Source organism: Octopus sinensis, linkage group LG9, assembly GCF_006345805.1.
Source record: "Octopus sinensis linkage group LG9, ASM634580v1, whole genome shotgun sequence".
Lineage (NCBI taxonomy): Eukaryota > Metazoa > Mollusca > Cephalopoda > Octopoda > Octopodidae > Octopus > Octopus sinensis.
The window spans coordinates 32,093,044-32,113,275 of NC_043005.1; the positions used below are offsets into that span (position 1 = coordinate 32,093,044).

The following is a 20,232-nucleotide window of genomic DNA, read 5'->3' on the forward strand; positions in this document are numbered from 1 at the left end:
CACGCTGCAGGGCTGCATTGAGCTCCAGTGTCATCTTTGGCATGGTTTCTGGATACCCTTACTAACATCAACAACTTACACTGGATGCTTTTTTCATTCCACCAGAGCTAACGTGGTGGCCAAGTATTTTGCAAGACAAAAAAGAACAGTGAAAAGGGGAAAAAACTGCTACTGCTAAGAAGAAGTATTGGAGGGTAAGGTGGAGGTGGGTGACTGTGATGTGTTGGAATGTTAAAATATTATAGAGGGACAGGCACAGGTGTCTTGCTATAAAGGAGATACATGGCTGAAAGAAATAAGATGAAGATAGCATTGGGGTGCTAGAGCAGACTCAAGGAACAAGACGGTGAGCATAAGAGAGGATACAGACAGTGGGGGTGTTTAGTATTTATTGTTTTATTACCTCGTGGCCAGATGTTACAAATGTTGTCTTTCTGTAATAATGCTTATATCAAGTACATTCCTCTCTCTCTCTAGCTACTGACAACAAATTGAGCCGAGTTGAAGCACAATCTCCAATTCCAACAACACAGCAACAATCAAGTCAGTCAGCTCACCAGCAACCCTATATAAATCTTCATTACCCTTACTACTATCCTTCCATGTTGCCAGGAGCTGCAGGGTTTCAATATCACACAATGTTTGCAGTAAGTGCTATTATTACTTTCCTTATTACATCTCCACTCAACAACATTGCTTACAGATTTAAGATGTTCAGTGAGTAAGTAACCAAATAAGGTCATATATTTCAGGTTCCTAATATCTGTTAGCATTTAAACTTTTCAATCAGGTGTTACTTTTTGTTAATTGTTCTCAGTTTTATAACTACCTTCTAACATTTCAGCTTCTGGGTTTTGTTAGGGCTTTTTAAAAATTATTTATTAAACTGTATATAATGTAGAAATATCATTATTTCTAATTCTCTCTAAAGGAGACTATGGCAGCAGTATTGGATATTAATAGTTATAACCAAGCTAACATGGCAGTCCGGAAAATATATAATGTATTTTTACTTAAAATTTCAATGATTTATTCTCAATTGGAAAAGTTCTTAGTCTTGTTCAACACTCATAAGTTGTATTTGCTACGTCACTGTTCAATTTACATAAGTTGGTTGTCAGTCATAAGATTTACTGTTATTTTATGGATAGGGGACAAAATGCTGGTATTAGAATAAAATTGCACCCAGTTAATTTAGTATCAATCAGTATTTTAACAGTTGTAAGGACATCGTGTGGTAGCATTAGGTTGTAATAACATTGAATTGCTGCTGTTTACATATTCTGTATTACATCATTGATTATAACTCACTTGTGATTGCTTATTGAAAATCAATTAATTTACGTATTGCACCTCATTTCCTTTTATATGTGTGTAGTGTCAAGTCTCAATAAAAGTACATGTTTATCATTTCAGATGCCACCTGTAACAAACACTGCCCATGGTGGAAATACTGGTACTGCACAGTATCAAAAGAATTATGGATCTCATGCATACAATACTGGTGGTAAAAGTAAGATAATTCAACATTTTACAGCACCTACTCTGAATTTCTTTTTAAGAAACTTGGATAATATTAGATCAGTGGATTCTCATGCCGCAAACTCTAAAAATTGTTCTAAGAACCAATGAAGTACTGGAGTCAATGTAACTGACTTCCCCTTTCTCTCAAAACTGCTGGCCTTATGTCAAAGTTATATATTGTTACTGATGAAACCATGATGGTGTTAATTAGTGTAATCTTCAAAATTAAGAGTAGATATAACAGAGAACTTAAAAAGTGTATACCTGATACACAAGAACTTTACCCATTGTTCCCCACCTCTCAAACTTCATGGTTATGCTCAGGATAACATGATCAGAGGTTGTATCTACTGTCCAAGTTGATAGGTAATGAAAGGTTTAAATCACTATATTATTTGTATTTTGTGAAGTGGTGTCACATTAGACCTGAGACAAACAATAAAAATGGTTTCCTAACCCTTTTTTGCTCATTTTCCCTTATGAAATGTACAGGTCAGCTAAATTAATCTCTTCCAAAACATATCCAGATGTGCAAAAAAGTTTCAGTTAAAAATAAATTTTAAAATTCAGTCATACATACATTTTTTAATAGTGACATGTTCATCATCATTATTTAACATCCATTTTCCCTGCTGGCATGGATTGGACAGTTTGATCAGAGCTGGTATGGTCAGGGGCCACACCAGGTTCCATTATCTGTCTGTTCTGGAATGGTTTCTTCAGTTGGCTGTCCTTCCTAATGCCAGCCATTTAAAGTGTACTGGGTGCTTTTGCTGTAGTATCAGTATTCTAAAGAAAAGATTAAAATTTTCTCCTTTTCAGAGATCCTTAATTGCTTAAAACCAATGTAAACAATAGTACATTATTTAAATTAACATATTTCTCTGTTGAATACTTTCTTACAGCAAGTGGTGTTGGTTCAGGAGCTGCATCAACTGCTGACATCCCAGGTTCTGGTTACGGAAAATCTCATGGACCAGTAAGTTTTAGATATTTTTGTATCATTTGTTTTTTAATATAGTTAGGTTCTTTCTTCCTACTATTTTGTTTTTAAGAAAAGGCTTTTTTACTTTTTATTTTTTCTAATTTTAAAATTTTCTTTTTTTTTTTTTTTTACATTTTAAATTATTAACTTTATCACTGTCCAAGGTATCATTATCTCTTGGTGTTAATTACTAAAGTTATCAGCTAATGCTTTGCAATCCTTAGGTTTTTTTTATATATGAATCAACATTGGCATAATTATCTCTTCAAATGATTTGTCTGAGTTAGGCCTGGAGAAAGGGGCTGTGCCTGACCTTCACAGAAAATGGTAGAATTTTATGGAGGAAGGACTAACAGTGGTTTGAAAAGTTGGGGAAGGTGAACACTGGGTGATAAATGGAGACTTGAATGAACCAGCTCCATGATATAGAGCCCATGTAGTTAGTCTTGGACAAGGTAAAACAGCATGCCAAGAGCCTAGAACTTGAGATATGTTAATAACTTAATGCTAACTTGTCAAGTGAACATGTGATTTTAGCTATGTAGGTGTGTGACAATAACAGTTTCATCCCAGATTTGGCAGCATTATTGCATTGTAGAGAAGTTGATAGTCACTGGGGGCTGAGGTATTTTTTTGGACATGCACAGGAACAACAGTATTTGCTAAATTGAAGTGTCAGTGAGGCCTTGTAGAAGTTATAGTTGCATGCCATTTTTATTTGGGAAGAGTGGTGGTACATTTTGTTGGTATGGGGGTTTTTTTGATGAGGGTGATGGCTTGACATGGTTCCAGTGGAGGATGTTTTTGGGGTGTGTGTTTATAGTGTAAAATGTTTAAGCTACATGTGTGTGGTGTTTGGGTGTGCAAAGCCGGAGAGCAAAGAATGTGTTGGAATGAGTGTTGTTGGGGGAGGAGACAAGCCTGGCCCCTGATGCACACCTAAGTTGATAGTGTGGGTCTGTTAGGATATGCAACAATATGGGAAGCAAGAGAAGAATGGAAACCATAGGTGGACAGTTTTGACAGGAGATTCTTTGTCAGACGCTCTGTTGATGTTGAGGGCAATACTTCCATGAAATACGTGTGCGATGAGAGCATGCTAATGAATGACCTAAGCAGGGAGAGTTTTGAGGTGTTGGTGACGGTCAGTTCCAATGACTCTCCATTGGCTTTGATTACTGTAGGATCGTGGGAATGGAACATTGTAACAGACTTCCAACGATTGAGATGTCTCTGTATAGAAAGACTAAAGAGCTTGAGGAGGAATGGAGCTTGCTCTGAAACTGAATAAACTGTGTCAAGGCTAGTAGACTTATTGGTTTGAAGTGATCTGAAATACTTTGCTAGTGGGTGTGATGTATGCATGGTAGTGGTGAGTTTGAATGAAAAGAGATAGTTTGGAGATTTACTGTGGAACAAATCTGAGGGTTTTCTCTACATGAGTATTGCTTAGAATCATTATGGTTGAGAAGTGAAGGAATGGAAGATTTCAGAGACCAAATGGTTCAGTTGCATTTGGAACTTAGGAGGGACTTGAGGGTTATGCATGGCATACAGAGATAGTTAGTGCTCCAGAAGTTGTAGCACTAGACAAATGCTATCCTGTTTGTTGGTGTGGGTGACTTGCTGTAATGAGGGGACTCTGGGAGTACAAGTTTTTATTGTTTAGGATATGAAAGGGACATGCTTAAGAGGATGGGTCATGGCTGAAGTACATGTACTGCTCTTGATAAGTAGTGAATTGCAACCAATCAGCTAGTTTATAGGGTCCAGGAAATGATGTAATATGGGGGTGGGTAATGACAATGAAGCAGTGATCGGACAGTACATTAGATACGGACATGGCCTAGCATATGTTGAGTTTGGATAGGAAAAAGAGATGATGGGTGTTTGGAGCATCTGTATGTAGAGAGTTGTGAAAGATAATGGAGAGGCACCAGCTTTGAGGGCAGAGTTTAAATCTAGGCTGTTGGCTGAGCCCCAGCAGACACCAGTCTCTAGAGGGAATGGTTACAGATAAATGCCAGACGATGATAAAGTGTAAAGTAAAGGATATAAGGAGTTATGTTTGGAGAAGTTCATGAGTATGAATAGGAGAACTGTCCGACATTTAGGGGAATTTAGATACCGTTAGTACAAATAAGCCAGCTTGGTCTAAATAGTTGCAGAGAAGTGAAAGATTCCCTCCCTCTCCTATACAAAATTACTCTATCATCATCATCATCATTGTTTAACGTCTGCTTTCCATGCTAGCATGGGTTGGGCGTTTTGACTGAGGTCTGTCGAACCAGATGGCTGCACCAGACTCCTGCCAGATCAGATTGGAGTCTGGTGCAGCCATCTGGTTTGCCAGACCTCAGTAAATCGTCCAACCCATGCTAGCATGGAAAGCAGACATTAAACGATGATGATGATAGAGTAATTTTGTATAGGAGAGGGAGGGAATCTTTCACTTCTCTGCAACTATTTAGACCAAGCTGGCTTATTTGTACTAACAGTATCTAAATTTCCGGCAACTCAGAATTGAACAAAATTGTAGTCTTTTTTTTTTAGATGTAACTACCAGTTGTCTTCTGTCAACATTTAATGACTAAAAACAACTTTTTTTATATATACCTTTTCACAGAAAAAAAAACAGCAACTACACTGAAATGTCTAAATATAATTTAGTATTTTAATTTGCTTGTTTGTTTGTTTTTGGTTTTTTTTTTTATATTCTGTAATATTTACATATTTCTCTGTATTTTTTTTTTTTTTTCTCATAGTCTTCCAAGTTGACATGACATGGGCTAGTGTCTCTCTTAATTTAAATTTGTACCTAAAAGTATATTTTGGTATCCGTGGCAACAAGGACAGCATGCTCTAAAACAGGAAAGATTTCTCATCTATCGTATTTAAGTTTTAGCGGAACGACAGCACATTGGCTGGATGAAACTCAGTAAGCCAGATGATGGCTACTACACCAATGATTAAATAAACTTTAATACTTTCTCTCAAAATAATTTCAGTTTTAATTTAGAAAATCTTTTAGGGTGGATTCTAAACCATATTTCAGTTTAATTATTGAAAGAAAAAAAAATATTTATCCAATTTTTCTTTTCTTTTCTTTTTCTTTCTTTTTCTTTCTTTTTTTTTATACTTTTAGGCTTTTGAAAAACAAGGCTTTCATACGGGGACTCCCCCCCCGTTCAGCCTGCCGCTAGCTACAGGAACCCAGGCAGGTCCAATGGGTGCTCCCACCACTCCATATGGGACTCCATTTGTACCCCTTGTGACCCATCAGCCTCATTCCCAGATGCTGCACCACCCCCTGCAACAGGTCAGTTGCATGAAGTAATGTGCAATTCTGTGCTGCAAGCAGCCTAGTCTCCACTTGCAGTTGTTTGTTACTAATGCTTAGGGTGAGCTGTAGAGAAGTGTTACATAGCCTGCAGACGTTGAAGTGGTTTGTCTGTTTAACTCTCTTCTACTAAACTTAATAAGCCTTGCTGCTCTAGTAAGCTACCTTACTGTGTATTTGTGTGTATGAATGGCATCGTATGGTCATGGAGATTAATGAATTCTGTTGGGAAGTTTATGATGGCACTTTAGTCCGATCACTGGTATTTGCCACCATATAAGCTTGCTTTTTAGCATTTCCTCCTAACACTTGCTTTAACTCCAGTATTTTTTAACATTTTCCACCTTTCGTTTTGCAATAATTTTTTTTTAATTTATTCCTTAAGTGTATATTATTTTGAAGATGATGATGGTGGTGGTGGTGGTAGACCAGTGAAAAGGATTTTTAGATGTAATTATGACTTGAAAAAAAAAAAGATCTTTTAAGATTTAGTACTTAAGTCTCTTCATGAGTCTTATTTATTGGTCATGAGATGAAACCTGGTAGAAATCAGTAAGTATTATGTTGTATATTATAGTGGAGGTATTAACAGCTTAGACTGGATGGCTGTGGTTTTACAGCTTATATTGGACAGCTGTGATGTTCTTTATATCTGAGTTTTGGTTGTGTTTCGCCATTAATAGCCTTTTGTGTCATGGCTTATTTATGATATGGAATCCTGCTTTACAACCCTCCATATGACTAGCTTCATCTGTAATAGTTAATGATAATGGATGTGGTGCTTAATGATGATACTATTAATAATAACAACAACAATAATAATAATGATGATATGAAGAAAGGCAAGTAAAACCAATCACTCCCAAAGTATCAATATCGATTGGCTCTACCCAAGTAATAAAAAACTAAAACAACTGTGGTGGGTGGTGCTGTTGCAGATAACTCTGGTGGCTGCATTTTTATTTTAGTCATTGCATTGTGACTAAAGATTGATGAGCAAAAATAACTTAAATATAGTGACCTTGATTTTATCCAGTGTCACATGGTTTTATTATTAAAATGTTCCCCAGTTCTTTTCTTGTTTTTTTTCTTTTTTCTATTTTTTTTAACAATCTTAATTTTTTTTTTTCTATTTTATTTCATTTTTTTCCCATTTTTTGTTGTTGCTTTAGGTCTTTATTATAAATATTTGCTTCGCCATATTTTCCAGTATTAAAATTAGCTCCATCAATATTTCATCCACCCACCCTAGTTACAAATTGAAATACATTTAAAATTTTATTTAAATGTACCTGAAAATAGTTTGTCGTTCCAATTTACTTAATTGGCTGAAGAATACTAATTTTACAGCAAAGTTCTTAAAAGCTCATATGTTTGGCAATTCCTTGAAACTTGATTTGCAAGTTTTAGTGTCTAAACTAGTTGTAGTCTTCTAAGTATTAGTATATCACCAGTTTAGTTTTAAAACCTTTTAGAAATTTAAATCTTTTAAAATGCCACTGTCATTAGTTGCTTTTACATCCTGTTTTTAAGTAATATTTTTACCTGCCCAGCTTTTTCATGTTCTAATCAGACAAAAAGCATTCCCTTTTTAATTTGTAATGGTTAGAAATTTAAATTATCAGCTACTTTAGTTTCACATTGTATTATTACTTAAAACTAATAATAATAATTAATAGTAATTCCAAATTATTAATCATCTGCCTCTTCCTTCTTGTCTCTAATCCTCCTACATCCTTGCAATGCCTCAACATGAGTCCTTCGTTTTTCTTTCACTCATTTTTATTTTTTCACTTTTATTGCACACAGTAACCAAGTTTATTATTATTGTTGTTGTTGTTAACTATAGTGGTTAATATTTTCTTGCTTTCATGTTTCGGTTTTAGTATGTTGGTTATGAAATTGCTTGTGTGTGCGTGTGCATGCGCGAGAGAAAGAGAGAGAGAGAGAGAGAGATTGCTGCTATTTCTCTGTTGTATGTATGTATGTATTACACATGTATATAACATGCTTCTTGTTGACATATAGTGTATATGAACTTGTTTGTGTTAATACATCACTGCTTCTATTTATGGGAAATAAACTTCTCTCTTTTCTTTTCAGGATTCCAGTGGTGGCTCAAGCCGTGGTGCGCAGCAGGCTAGCACACAGCCAAAATCTGGAGGTTCTAAAAATTATGCACCCACCTATTGGAGTGCATCCTAAGTTTACCTCACTTGTGTGAATCCCACTTGCAGGGGTGTGACCTCTTCCAAAAGGTTGCTATGGTGACCACCTTTTTCTCTCTTTCTCTCTTTCTGGGTTTGCTGCCATTTGTCAGCTTGTTTGGTGGGCTCCCCTCCTCTTACCAAGACCTCTCTGCCTGTGTGAAAATTCCTACCATAGGGTTGGCTACACCTCTCAGCAATATGTTGATGTAGCAATACCACCTACCATTAACTAGTTTCATAGTCTTTTAGCAGCTCTGTGTACAGTTTTGGCTATTCCTTTTGTTTATGTATGTATGTATATATGTGTGTGTGTGTGTGTGTATATATATATATATTTGTGTGTGTATGTGTATTTATATATATATATATGTATGTATATATATATATATATATATATATATATATATATAAAGTGTGTGTGTATGTATGTATACACATACACAAATTATGTATTGTAAACTTTTGTGCCAGGCTTCCTGGCACAAAGACTTCAAACAACTTTTTGCCAGATAGGAACAGTGGCATGTGATATTGTGCCTTAATTGGAATAACTTGTCTCGCACCAAAATGGCAGTCTTTGCCATTAGAAAAAAATCCATTACAATGAGCATTACCCATATATGTATGTGTGTGTGTATGTATGTATGTATGTATATATATATATATATGTGTGTGTGTGTGTGACTGTATATATACACGCGTGTATGTATATATGTATGACTGACGTGTGTATATATGCGTGTGTGTATATACATTCATATATATACATATACACATACACACAGTGGGTTGTATATGTGTCTGCCAGTATCCTTCAGTAAGTGTATACATGTCTACCAGAATTGTAGATACAAAAAGATATACTTGTAAATTTGTTTCCCTTTTTATTTTGATTTGATTTTAATTCTCCTGCAGTGCTGAGTTGTGTGTGTTTCTGTGGATTTACATTTAAATGTCTTATTTTGGTGTATAGTACATCTATTTATACACCAGTTTGTGTGTGTGTATTATATACACACATACCAATGACTCTTCAGCTTTAAATGTTATTTTTGTTTTTGTTTAAACATAAACCATTTGCATGTTCGTGTTAAAAAAATTAACACATGTACATGCTTCCAAACACATTACACACACACACACGTACACGTGCGCACACACAGTCACATAGTCTAGTGCTCCCTGCCCCTCCAAAAATACACCTGGTGAGCTCATCAGTAAAATTAAAAATATGTTGCGTTTACTGCAGCTATGATCAGATGAATTTCTGTAAATTTCTAGGGTCATGTGAGAATATATATATATCCACTAAGCAGGAGTTGCTGTTAAATATCCTGACCGTTGCCGGCTAAATATTTTGTGTGCATGTGATGGTTATGTTAGTCGATTCACCTTGGTGTTTTTAGGCATGGTGAATCTGTCTCCCTCTTTCTCTCCTCTTCCATCCCCAACCTTTCCTATTTCTTTCTATATATTATACAAAACATTGTACAAAAAAAAATTATAAAGAAAAGTGGAAAAATTTAACTGAAAAGGAAAGAAAAGACCAAAAAAAACATGGGGGGAAATATAAATAAAACGAAAAAAAATTGCAAAATGATCAAAGTTGTTGGTTTTTTTTGTGGGGGCAGGGTCTTCCCTTCCCATCTCCCTCTATCCACACACTACTTACTGGTACTAATTTCCTAGACTATTGTTGCATTCATACTTTTTATACTCAAATAAGTACATGAACAACAGAACATAAATGGGCTAAGAGAAAAACTGAACAGGAGTGAAGTGTGTGTTGGTATATCAATGTGATTTGTATGGAGGAGGACAGTATGCAGTGATGGGCCATACACTGAAAATAAATGGAGCTTGTGTAAGAGGGAGACCAAGACCAACTTTAGATGAAGTAGTGAAGATGGATCTAAAACTTGTGCTTTGCTTAAGGAGGACACATTCATCTATCCAGATCATTAGGTTATTTACATCAAAGAACTCCAGTAGCCTTGTTCTTTCCTTATTACAGTAACCAACTCCATGGCCACCTTGCACATATGAAAGCTACCTAGATGTTGCCCAACATGTCCCGAAGTCACCAGCCACAAAAATAAGGTCACAGTCATTTGTTTTTAAGGTAGTCTGCAAAAGAGTATAATAAAATCGATCCTTTTGTTCGTGTGGCAGACCTGGTTGAGGGAGCATGGGTAGAAATAATTGTTGCTCTACTACTTAGCAAAACTAGTCGAAGCTTAAGTATTTTGTCACACTCTCTGACTATCTCAGTTAACTTGTATTGTAATAATGGGTGTGAGAGACTATGACTAAGGGAGTTTCTGGTGTAGGGGATGAGAATGGGTGGGTGCAATACAAGCAGGTGAAGGGTTCCAACAACATTAGGAGAATATGAACAGGTTTATAATGAGTTGGAAGCAGATTGAAACAAGTTTTATCTAAACTTAATGTTAGCTCAAAGACCATACAGGATTCATTAAGTTTAAATATTAGGTAATGCAGGTCTCTGAATGGGTTACCAAGTTACAGTCACCTGCATCACAATAATTCTCTTATTAAAAAGGTAAATGTTTTTGCTTTTGCTGACAACTTTCCCAAATTAAATAATTTACTAGTTCTTCTATAATAAATATATACACTTGTCCCAACAACTTTTGAATGTCTTTACAATCACAACTGAAAAGTATAGAGAAAATAATGTTGGTCCAAGAATATCTCATTGCTTCACCCCATTTTCCACTTTAAAAGATGCTGAAAAACATTCTTTCAACATTAACAAATGCAGTCATGCTATCATAAAAAGATTTTATGTTCATTAAATGTAATGGGCAGCCAAGCTTACATCCACTTCCACCTACATACCCATAATGCCTGCCTAGTCACTGTCAAAAGCCTTTGTGAAATCAAGAGACCTGAACTAAATCCAATTCAAACAACTGTGCTACATGATAGTGAGTCATGGGCTGAGAATATTGTGGATATGCAATGGCTTGAAAGAAATGAAACCAGGCAGTGAGACATGAGCTGTGACTACTGAAGATATGCAAAAACTTGAAAGAAATGAAGTATGCTCTGCTGAATGGGTAATGTCAGTGTGCATATATAATAGTGTAAGTGAGAAGAACTGGGTATACAAGGCATCAGATGTGTGAAAGAGAGAAGACTGCATTTGTACAGTCATGTAATTGTGGAGGGAATATAGAAGGGGTCGACCTGGAACAAAGTGGTGAGAAAGGATGTTCAGATATTGGGTTTCACAGAGGGGATGATGGGACTGAGACTCCTGGCAGTTTAATGTGCTTGAGAAGGCATCAACCTAAGTAAGGGTGTGGTTGTCCTTGCATCCCTCTCCAGCTGAGCGTTTTTAATCTTGAGGACTCGTGGGTGCTGGTGCCATGTAAATGCACCCCTGCCAGTGCTGCATAAAAGTATCCAGTACACTCTGTAAAGTGGTTGGCATTCAGCTGTAGAAACCATGTCAAAACTAACATGGAGCCTGGTCAGTTCCTGTCAAACCATCCAACCCATGCCAGCATGGAAGACATGTTAAATGATGCTGATGATGTCTTGCACCTGACATGCAGGAAAGATCATATCCATGATGCCCCTATTTGATCTAAAGCAACATTGAGATTCTTGGAGAACATTCACTGAAATCTTGTTTAATCTGTCAAAGAATATCCATATCTTGTGCACCTTTTTCCTTACAAATGGGGATTATAATACCATCACGCCAGGCTTTTGGTACTGTTCCTATCTTCTGTACATCACAAATTATTTTACACATCAATTTTGCCATTCGGTAACCTCCGTACCAGAAAATGTCTAATTCCATTTATTCCTGGTGTTTTTCCAAGATTAGGTCTATTAATCAAGATTTGAACCTCTTCAATTGAAGGAATATTGTTAAATTTATAAATGACTGGCATTTGCTGAAGATTGGAAATGTTATCCTTGACATTAGAATTTTAAGTAAAAAAAAAAAAAAAAATTAGAAAAGTTTTCCTTCCATCATTTTACAATAACATCCATTGATGTAGTCTTTCCTCATTGCTTGCATGTAGAGGTGTAATTCTTGCCACTTCAGGACCATATCTTCCTTTTATGAGAGCATAAAACTTTTTAGCATCATGGCAATCAGCAGCCGATTGAATATCTTTTCACAAATCCCTCCAATTTTCTTTCATACTTCTTATTGCTCTCTGTATCTCAGCTATTACTCATATTAGCTCATTTTGTTTCTTTTTGCATATAATAGAGGATAAATTATACTGAAGGAGTGATTTTCTGAGTACAGACTTTGCTCAAATAGCAGGAGTTCTCTATTATTTTCATCAAACCAATCCTGATTATCTGCTGTTTGAAAACCAAGGAATTCAGAAGAGATATATAACTTGTAGTTTATCCCATAAAGATGAATCCTGAATTGATGAAAGGTTCCTCGAAACTTTCTGCATATCAGTATTTAAGCTTTCCTACATTAACGTGTTTTGGTAGGGTTTTATTGTAAGACTATCTGCCTTTAAGATATTTTGTCATGTTAGTGTTTTTTTTTTTTTGTTTTTTTTTTGCTCTAACAAGTGCATGATCTTAATAATAGTCCCCCCTCTTTAAGGAATGCACATTAAGTACATCTTTTAGATCTCTTTACCTAACAATTACAAAATTTACTAGATGCCACTGTTTGAATCACAGATGCATCCATGTGATGTGACATTCTTTATGTTTAAACTGGGTACTTGATATAATTAAGTCCACCTCTATGCAAAGTTGGAGTAACAAACCATTACTATTCATTTTCCCAACCCCATACCTTCCAAGACATCTCTGTGTTCCAGTCAGTTCCAACTCTAGCAATAAAGTCACCAAGCAAAATTGTTTATACTATACAAACACTCTTATAAAGCTTTATAGAATTCAAGATTTACTTCTTCACTGCTGTCTAGAGTTAGTGCATACACGGGGTGTTCATTAAAGATTCCCCTTGACTTCTGGTTATTGCAGGAAACAGATCTTGTACAGGTATCATACATGTCACATTGTAAATTGCAGCTTTCCACTGGGAGTCATTTGTCTTTTACAGCTGTTGTAGTGGACCAAGGTGTTATAATGGAAGCAGTTGAATGCCAATCAATGATCAGGTTCTTAAACTTGAAAGGTCATACACCAAAAGAGACTTTTGATGAGATTAAAGAAAGTTATAGTGACAATGCACCATCATACAACATAGGCAAGCACTGGTGTCACCAATTCAGATGTGGTCAGACATCAGTGGAAACTGCTCCTATTCCTGGATGACCACATTCAACCATTCATGATGACACCATACATAAAGTGGAAGCTACCATTTCAGAGGATCGTCATATAACTATTCAGCAACTAGCCCAAGAAGTGAAGATAAATGTAGGGTCCATGGAAAAAATCATTCATGACCCCACCAGATGCTCACACTTTTTCAGAAGGAGGAAAGAGTCAATTGCTCCCAAGCTTTTTTGGCAATGAGTGAAGAAATTGAGAACTTTTTCAGCTGACTTACCACACAGGATAAGACATGGGTCCATCACTATGATCCAGAGACTCGTGTCCAGTTGAAGCAATGGAAACCTGATAACACACCACCTCCAAAAAAGTGAAGAGGAAGCATTTTTTGGATGATGATGAATTTATTTCCAAGGTAAAGACTTGGCTCTAGATGCAACCTGCCAACTGCTACAGACAAGATCTTCACAGCTGCGTAAAGCAAAGGAAGAAGTGTATCACCATTGGTGGTGGCTATCTAGAAAATGACTAATGATTATGCAAAGTTTCATTTATTCCAGTCCTTAAGAAATGGGTCAAGGGAAATCTTTCATGAACACCCCTTGTATGTACTTGTACAAGTTGCTCAACTTTGACACTATCTCATTTTTTAATGGCAAATCCTACACTTGCTTCCATATGTTGTCCTCCTTTCCCTTCTAGAATACCTTGTACCTAGTAGTAACTTAAGCAGCTTTCTAAGTGCTGCAATATCTACAGAATTTTTTTCATAGTTCTTTAGCAAGAATGACAGTTTTATGCTGAGGATAAACTCTTGCATTATCAGCTAACATGCAAACATTCCTACAAGAAATCTTAAGGCCCATTGGTTGGCATTACTAAATTCTATTGTTTCAGTGCTATATGCACACCTGCCAGCTGTGCTAAACTGACCAGATTTTCATGAGGTAAGCAACTTTTCTTAAACGCTTCCAAATACTTTGGTGGGCAATGCTGTCCCTAAAAAAGGGGTTGTTCAGATACCAAACAGAGAAACCAAATTTCACCATTACCTTCAGTTGCTGAGGAAATGAATTTACATCTACCAAAAGGCCAGCTGTGTACGAGTTGGTGACTTGGTACCTCCAACCCAAGAGGTCTAGCCCTAACGCCACAGCTCTTGTGACACCATAACACAAAAGGACATGCAAAATTACAAAAGAGCATAGAAGGAAAGTAAGACGTCGCAATGAAGATAAGTGTTAACAATAATGTTAGAAAGGCCTGTGCAGAAAGTAAGTCATGTGCAATTTGTACTGCATTGCTAAAACACTTTATAATGATGCTGAGTGCTCCAAAGACAAGCAAGAATATACAATACATAAAAGTATATATAATGAGATGAAAAAATAAAAAGTTTATATATGTGTGTGTGTATATCCCATCCATGCTAGTATAGAATATGAGGGGTTTGGTTCACTTGTGGTCTAAACCAGTGGTTCTCAACCTTTTTCAGCTCAGGGACCATTTATCTTCACACTAAGATACTTAATGAAAAGGCAAAATAGTCTATTTACACTTTAAACTTTATTTTAGCAAACTAAAGATAAACACAAGATATCAAAATCATTTTTCATAAAGTCGTCATTTTTAGTCCATTCAGCTGGTGACTAGCTTGATATTGGTGTTTCTGACACAAGATATCATAATCAATTTTAATGAACTCATTTAGTTTTAGTCTGATTGTTTCGCTACTGTTGACATCTAATTTATTTCTTTTTCCACTTAAAATATCTACAACAGCTGAAAATGTGAATTCCACCATCCATGTGGTAAGGAAAGAAATGATGCTTGTCAAAAAATATTCCTTTATTGATTATATATTATACATTATTGATCATTCGTTAGTGTTGAGAAGAGATTACTTTACGGATTGAAAGTTACCTACTCACTGACTAGTAGGGCTTACAATTAGTTTCATTTTATTACTGCTGCTTTCTGTCTCCTTTTCAGGGAAACATGAGTGTCACTTTCTCTATTTTGATTCTACGAATTTAGTCCTTTCACCTTTCCTAGAATTTTTGATAAAGTGCATTCCACGAAAGCTTGTCTATATGTGTGTGTGTTAGCGCCCCCCCCCCCATCACTTGAAACCAATCTTGGTGTGTTTATGTTCCCATAACTTAGAGGTTCGGCAAAAGAGCCCAATAGAATAGGTACTAGGCTTACAAAGAATAAGTCCTGGGGCGATTTGTTTGACTAAGGGTGATGCTCCAGCATGACTAAAACAAGTGAAAGAATATACATATGTATATATATACACACATATATATGTATGTATATATAGAGAGAGAACAAAGTGTACGTACACCACTATATATATATATATATATAAAATAAAATACAAAATGGGACAAGAACACAAAACATCTGGACAACACCTAGTGGCATACGTACACTTTGTTCTCTTATATGTAAGTACACATTTCACTAAATTTTGTATGACTTTTCAACCTTTTCATGCTTCGTTCTTGCTTTCTCCCCACCTCTCTCTCACGTTTCTTTGCCTTTCTTACTCACTTTTCACTTCACTATGTCCCTGACTCTCTTTTTTCTTGCCACTCCTTTATTCTTCCGTCTATCTACTTCTACACACACACACACACACACACACACACACACACACACACACACACACACACACACACACACACACTCTCTCTCTCTCTCTCTCTCTCTCTCTCTCTCTCTCTCTCTCTCTCTCTCTCTCTCTCTCTCTCTCTTCTTAATTCCTTTGTTCCTCTTTTTCTCTCTCTTCTCTTCTCACGTGACCGATTGGCCAACTGCTAGCCCTTTTGCGTCTGTACATGGATTGCTTTGAGTTCTGCTATTAACCTTATATTGTGTGGTGACCATAGCTGGGAGCAGTAGTCCAAGTGGCTGAGGATGAATGTTTTCCAAAGGACCATCAGTGTCTCCTCTCTTGTTCTGAAAGTTCGGAGAATCCATCCAGCTAGCCGTCTGCATTTTATTACCAAACTGGTAATATGCACTTGGAAAGATGCATCATTGCTCATGTCAATGCCCAGGTCATGCACAGATTTTGACTCAGGAATTACAACTCTTCCCGGCCAGTGTATCCGGTCTGCATGTCATTTACCTTTGTGTGCCGGTAGCGCAGGGCCTGAAACTTCCCTGCATTAAACTGCATGTTGTTGTCCTCAGCCCACCTGTATATTGTATCCAACTCCCATTGCAGATGTGCAATATTTCCAGGGTTTTGTATTGTGTGGAAGACTTTTGTGTCATCTGCATAGCTAGCAAGGGTGGTCATCTTAGCAACTGAGGGCATGCCTGAAAGGGCCACTATGAACAGCAGTGGCCCCAAGACAGTGCCCTATGGAACACCGCGTGTTATTTGTGTTTCCTTGGAGGTGGCTCCATTGGCCACAACTGCCTGCCTTCTGTCTTTTAGGAAGTTGTGCAGCCACTCTCCAAGTTTTCTGCCTATGCCTAGATCATGCAGTTTGTGACAGATAATACCATGGTCGACTTTATCAAAGGCTTTTGCAAAGTTGAGATATATCACATCTACATTTGAGCTGTTTTAACACTCAGTCATAGTGTTGCAGGAGCTGTGTTAGATAGCTTCTACCTGGTTGAAATCCATGCTGGGTGTCAGCAAGTCATTTTCTTCAAGGAACATGATTAGTTTCTTGTGGACTATTCGTTCCATGACTTTGCTAATATGTGAGGTCAGAGAGATAGGCCTACAATTTTTAGCATCTGCTCTGCTTCCTCCCTTATGGATAGGGCATATTACCCATTCTTTCAATTTGACTGGGAGCTTACCACTTGCAAGAAAGCTCTGAAAAAGAAGCTGTAGCAGTTTTGCAAGGGCTCATTTGCATGATTTGAGAAGGATCGCTGGAAATCCATCAGGTCCAGCAGCTGAGTTTGTGTCAATCTCATCTATGGCCAGTGTGATATCATCATCTTCAATGTTGATGTACTCAATTTTTGCCTCATTGGCTACAGGTAAAGTGGCGAAGAATTCTTCTGGTTTGTTTACTTGCCTGTGTCCAAGAGGTGTAGTGAACACACTTTGGAACTGTTCGTTCAGTATTTCACTTATCCTCGTGGGATTTCCTGTGAGGGAGCCATCTTTTTGGAAGAGAGGTCCTATCCTCTGGTGCACTGTGGCTGTCTCTTTGGCAAACTTTAAGAAAGCTTTAGGGTTTGACTTGATATTTTCTATTACCCAAGCTTCTTTATCTGCTCTCTCCTTTTCATGAGACTGATGCAGACTTTTCTCAATTTCCATAAGCATTCTCTTGAGGCGAAACTTCTCGACACTCTTCGTGTGCTTGCTCAGGCGGTTCGCAATCCTTGTCCATTGTCTCATAAGAATCTTCCTTTCCCTAGGGATCCTGTTTTTGTGTGTGCTGGCCCTGCACACTGAGACATATTTGTCACATATGGCTTGTATTATGGACATGTTTGTGTTTCATGCCAATGTCTGGTGTGGAAAGACATTTAGGCCAATCCTGTTTGGGGATCTATTTCTCAATCAACTTCCAATTTGCTTTATGAAAGTTTAGTTTGGAGAGATTGTGGATGCTTCGTATAGGCTGTGTGTCTGCAGGAGCTTTTGGTCCATACATAGACAGCTCTATTATGTTGTGATCCGAGACCAATGTCGGCATCACTTTAACATTATGGATAATATCTATATTGTTTGTAAAGCAGAGATCCAGTATATTATTTGCCCTGGTTGGTTGCAGCACTATTTGCTCCATGAAAGAGGCATTTGTGAGATGGAGCAGGGACTCTGCCTGTGCTTGCTGATGGTGTGTCATCCCTGGGAGCATCTGCCTGCCAGGCCATTCCACATTGGGGAAGTTAAGGCCACCCATGAAGAATACACTGTTGTGTTGTTCCAGTTTGGTGAGAGCTTCTATTTTTGTTAGGCAGTCTTCTGTCTGAATGCTGTCTGAACAGGTGTCTTGTGTACCACGTATCAGATGCTGAAATAATTGCAGGGCAACAGGAAATTACATGTTTTGCTCAAGAACAAATGTACTACCTGGTCTAGGAATTGAAATCACAATCTAGTGATCACGAATGCAACACTCTAACCACTAGGCCATGCACCCTCACTAATAACAACAACAACAATAATGATAAGCTTATGCTCAGATGCACTGTTAAAAGAACAACTACAAACATTTTTCTTTTTTGATAATTTAGTTGCTGTAGAAAGTCATTAAAATTCATCAGCATAATGACCTATTAATTAGACAGAAAAATGAGATTCAATCAAGAGTTATTGTGGAAGTGGTGGAATTCATGCTTTCAGCTGATGAAACTGTTTTTAGATTTCTTTTAATATGGAGTTAAAGTTTCATTACAGCTCCAGCTGGTCTCTCACATTGTTGTATTACACAACAGAGAACAATGACAACTGAAAGTAATGTTAAATTATAACTAAATCATGGACCTTTCCCTTGCTCTTCCTCCTCTACCACCATTATTAACACAAAACAGAAGAACTATGCTCCACCATCAAAACATTACCCTTTATAACACCAGTCTTGTCATAAATATTCCAGCTATTGCCCATTCAAATTCATATATTTCTCCTGCCTAGTGAAAGTAAAGAGCGAACATTCCTTCTGCCTGGCCTACATAAAATGATAAAGCAAACCCTTTACTGAACCTTTCACACCCCAGAAATACACTACTTACTTGTGTTCCAACCACTAACCTGGGCAACTTAACGTGAACAACATTAAATGCACTAACCACACCTATTCTATAGACAAATAGACTCAAGTCTATAGCAAGTCTACAAGCATATAGACTGAAGTCTATAGCCCCTCTCTTCTTTCATGCTTTCCCTCATCTCAACACTAAAAAGTTGACAGGACAAAAAAATTTAAAAAATTGATAAGTGTTTAAACATTCAATAAAAATGTTATTTTGATGGTAAAACTATCTTAAAATTCTTTCCACTATCAATTATACTTCTCCAGCTTGCTATATTGTCTCAAAACTAGCATCAAGTTGAACAAGTATGAACCACATTTATATTGATTAGTCACCTATGTTGCGTTGCAGTATTATTCTATCAGTGAAGGCCAACCTTCTCAGTAAGAATCAATTTAATAACAATAACACTTAGATCTGTTTTGTAGACCTCTCCCTAAAGTTTGGTACAGCTTACAAATAACTCATCTGGCCACCAATCCATGAAGAAACAATTCCCATTGAGAGTGGGGAGGCGGGAGAGAAACACTTTTCTTGGTTAAACTGGTTACTTTCCACTATCACCTCATTATTCATTTTTCTTATATATATATATATATATATATATATATATACATGTCAAACAAACATGGAAACAAAACCAAAGAAAAGTAAGCAGGAGTTGAAAGTTGCCTGTTGGAATGTCAGGACCATGCTTGACAAGGCTGACAGCAGCCACCCGGAACGTTGTTCGGCTCTCATAGCCCATGAATTCTCCCGTCTCAACATTGACATAGCAGCTCTCAGTGAGGTCCGCTTCGCTGACGAGGGCAGCCTCAAAGAATGCAGCGCTGGCTACACCCTCTTCTGGTCCAGGAAACCATCATCTGAAAAACGAGTGTTGGGTGTAGGACTCATGGTGAGGAATTCCATCACCCCAAACTGGAAACATTATCCACAGGCCACTCGAACCGCATCATATCCATGCGCCTACCGCTGGAGAGCAAACATCTCACGCTCTTCAGTGTTTATGCTCCAACTCTACTGGCAGATCCTGCGGACAAAGACAGCTATTCTGATCTGTGCAGACTCTTGAACAACACCCTTGCAAACGACAAGGTCCTGATCCTTGGTGACTTCAACGCACGAGTTGGGAGGGACTCTGAGGCTTGAAAAGGAGTCCTTGG

At 37.3% G+C, this 20,232-nt stretch overlaps 1 protein-coding gene across 9 annotated transcripts in view; it reads left to right on the top strand.

Annotated features, from left to right (window-relative positions):
* Positions 1 to 8,421, top strand: part of LOC115215942 (ubiquitin-associated protein 2-like) — a 107,191-nt gene extending 98,770 nt beyond the window's left edge. For 4 of the 9 annotated variants that reach the window (XM_029785311.2, XM_029785312.2, XM_029785314.2 and 1 more), the window contains 5 exons: positions 478 to 647; positions 1,417 to 1,513; positions 2,430 to 2,503; positions 5,655 to 5,828; positions 7,953 to 8,421. In XM_029785311.2, the coding sequence (XP_029641171.1) occupies positions 478 to 647; positions 1,417 to 1,513; positions 2,430 to 2,503; positions 5,655 to 5,828; positions 7,953 to 8,054 (617 nt within the window). In that variant the 3' untranslated portion in view covers positions 8,055 to 8,421. The remainder of the gene's footprint in view (positions 1 to 477; positions 648 to 1,416; positions 1,514 to 2,429; positions 2,504 to 5,654; positions 5,829 to 7,952) is intronic. The other 5 variants (XM_029785317.2, XM_029785316.2, XM_029785318.2 and 2 more) reach the window with 2 other exon arrangements.
* The last annotated feature ends 11,811 nt before the right edge of the window (positions 8,422 to 20,232 follow it).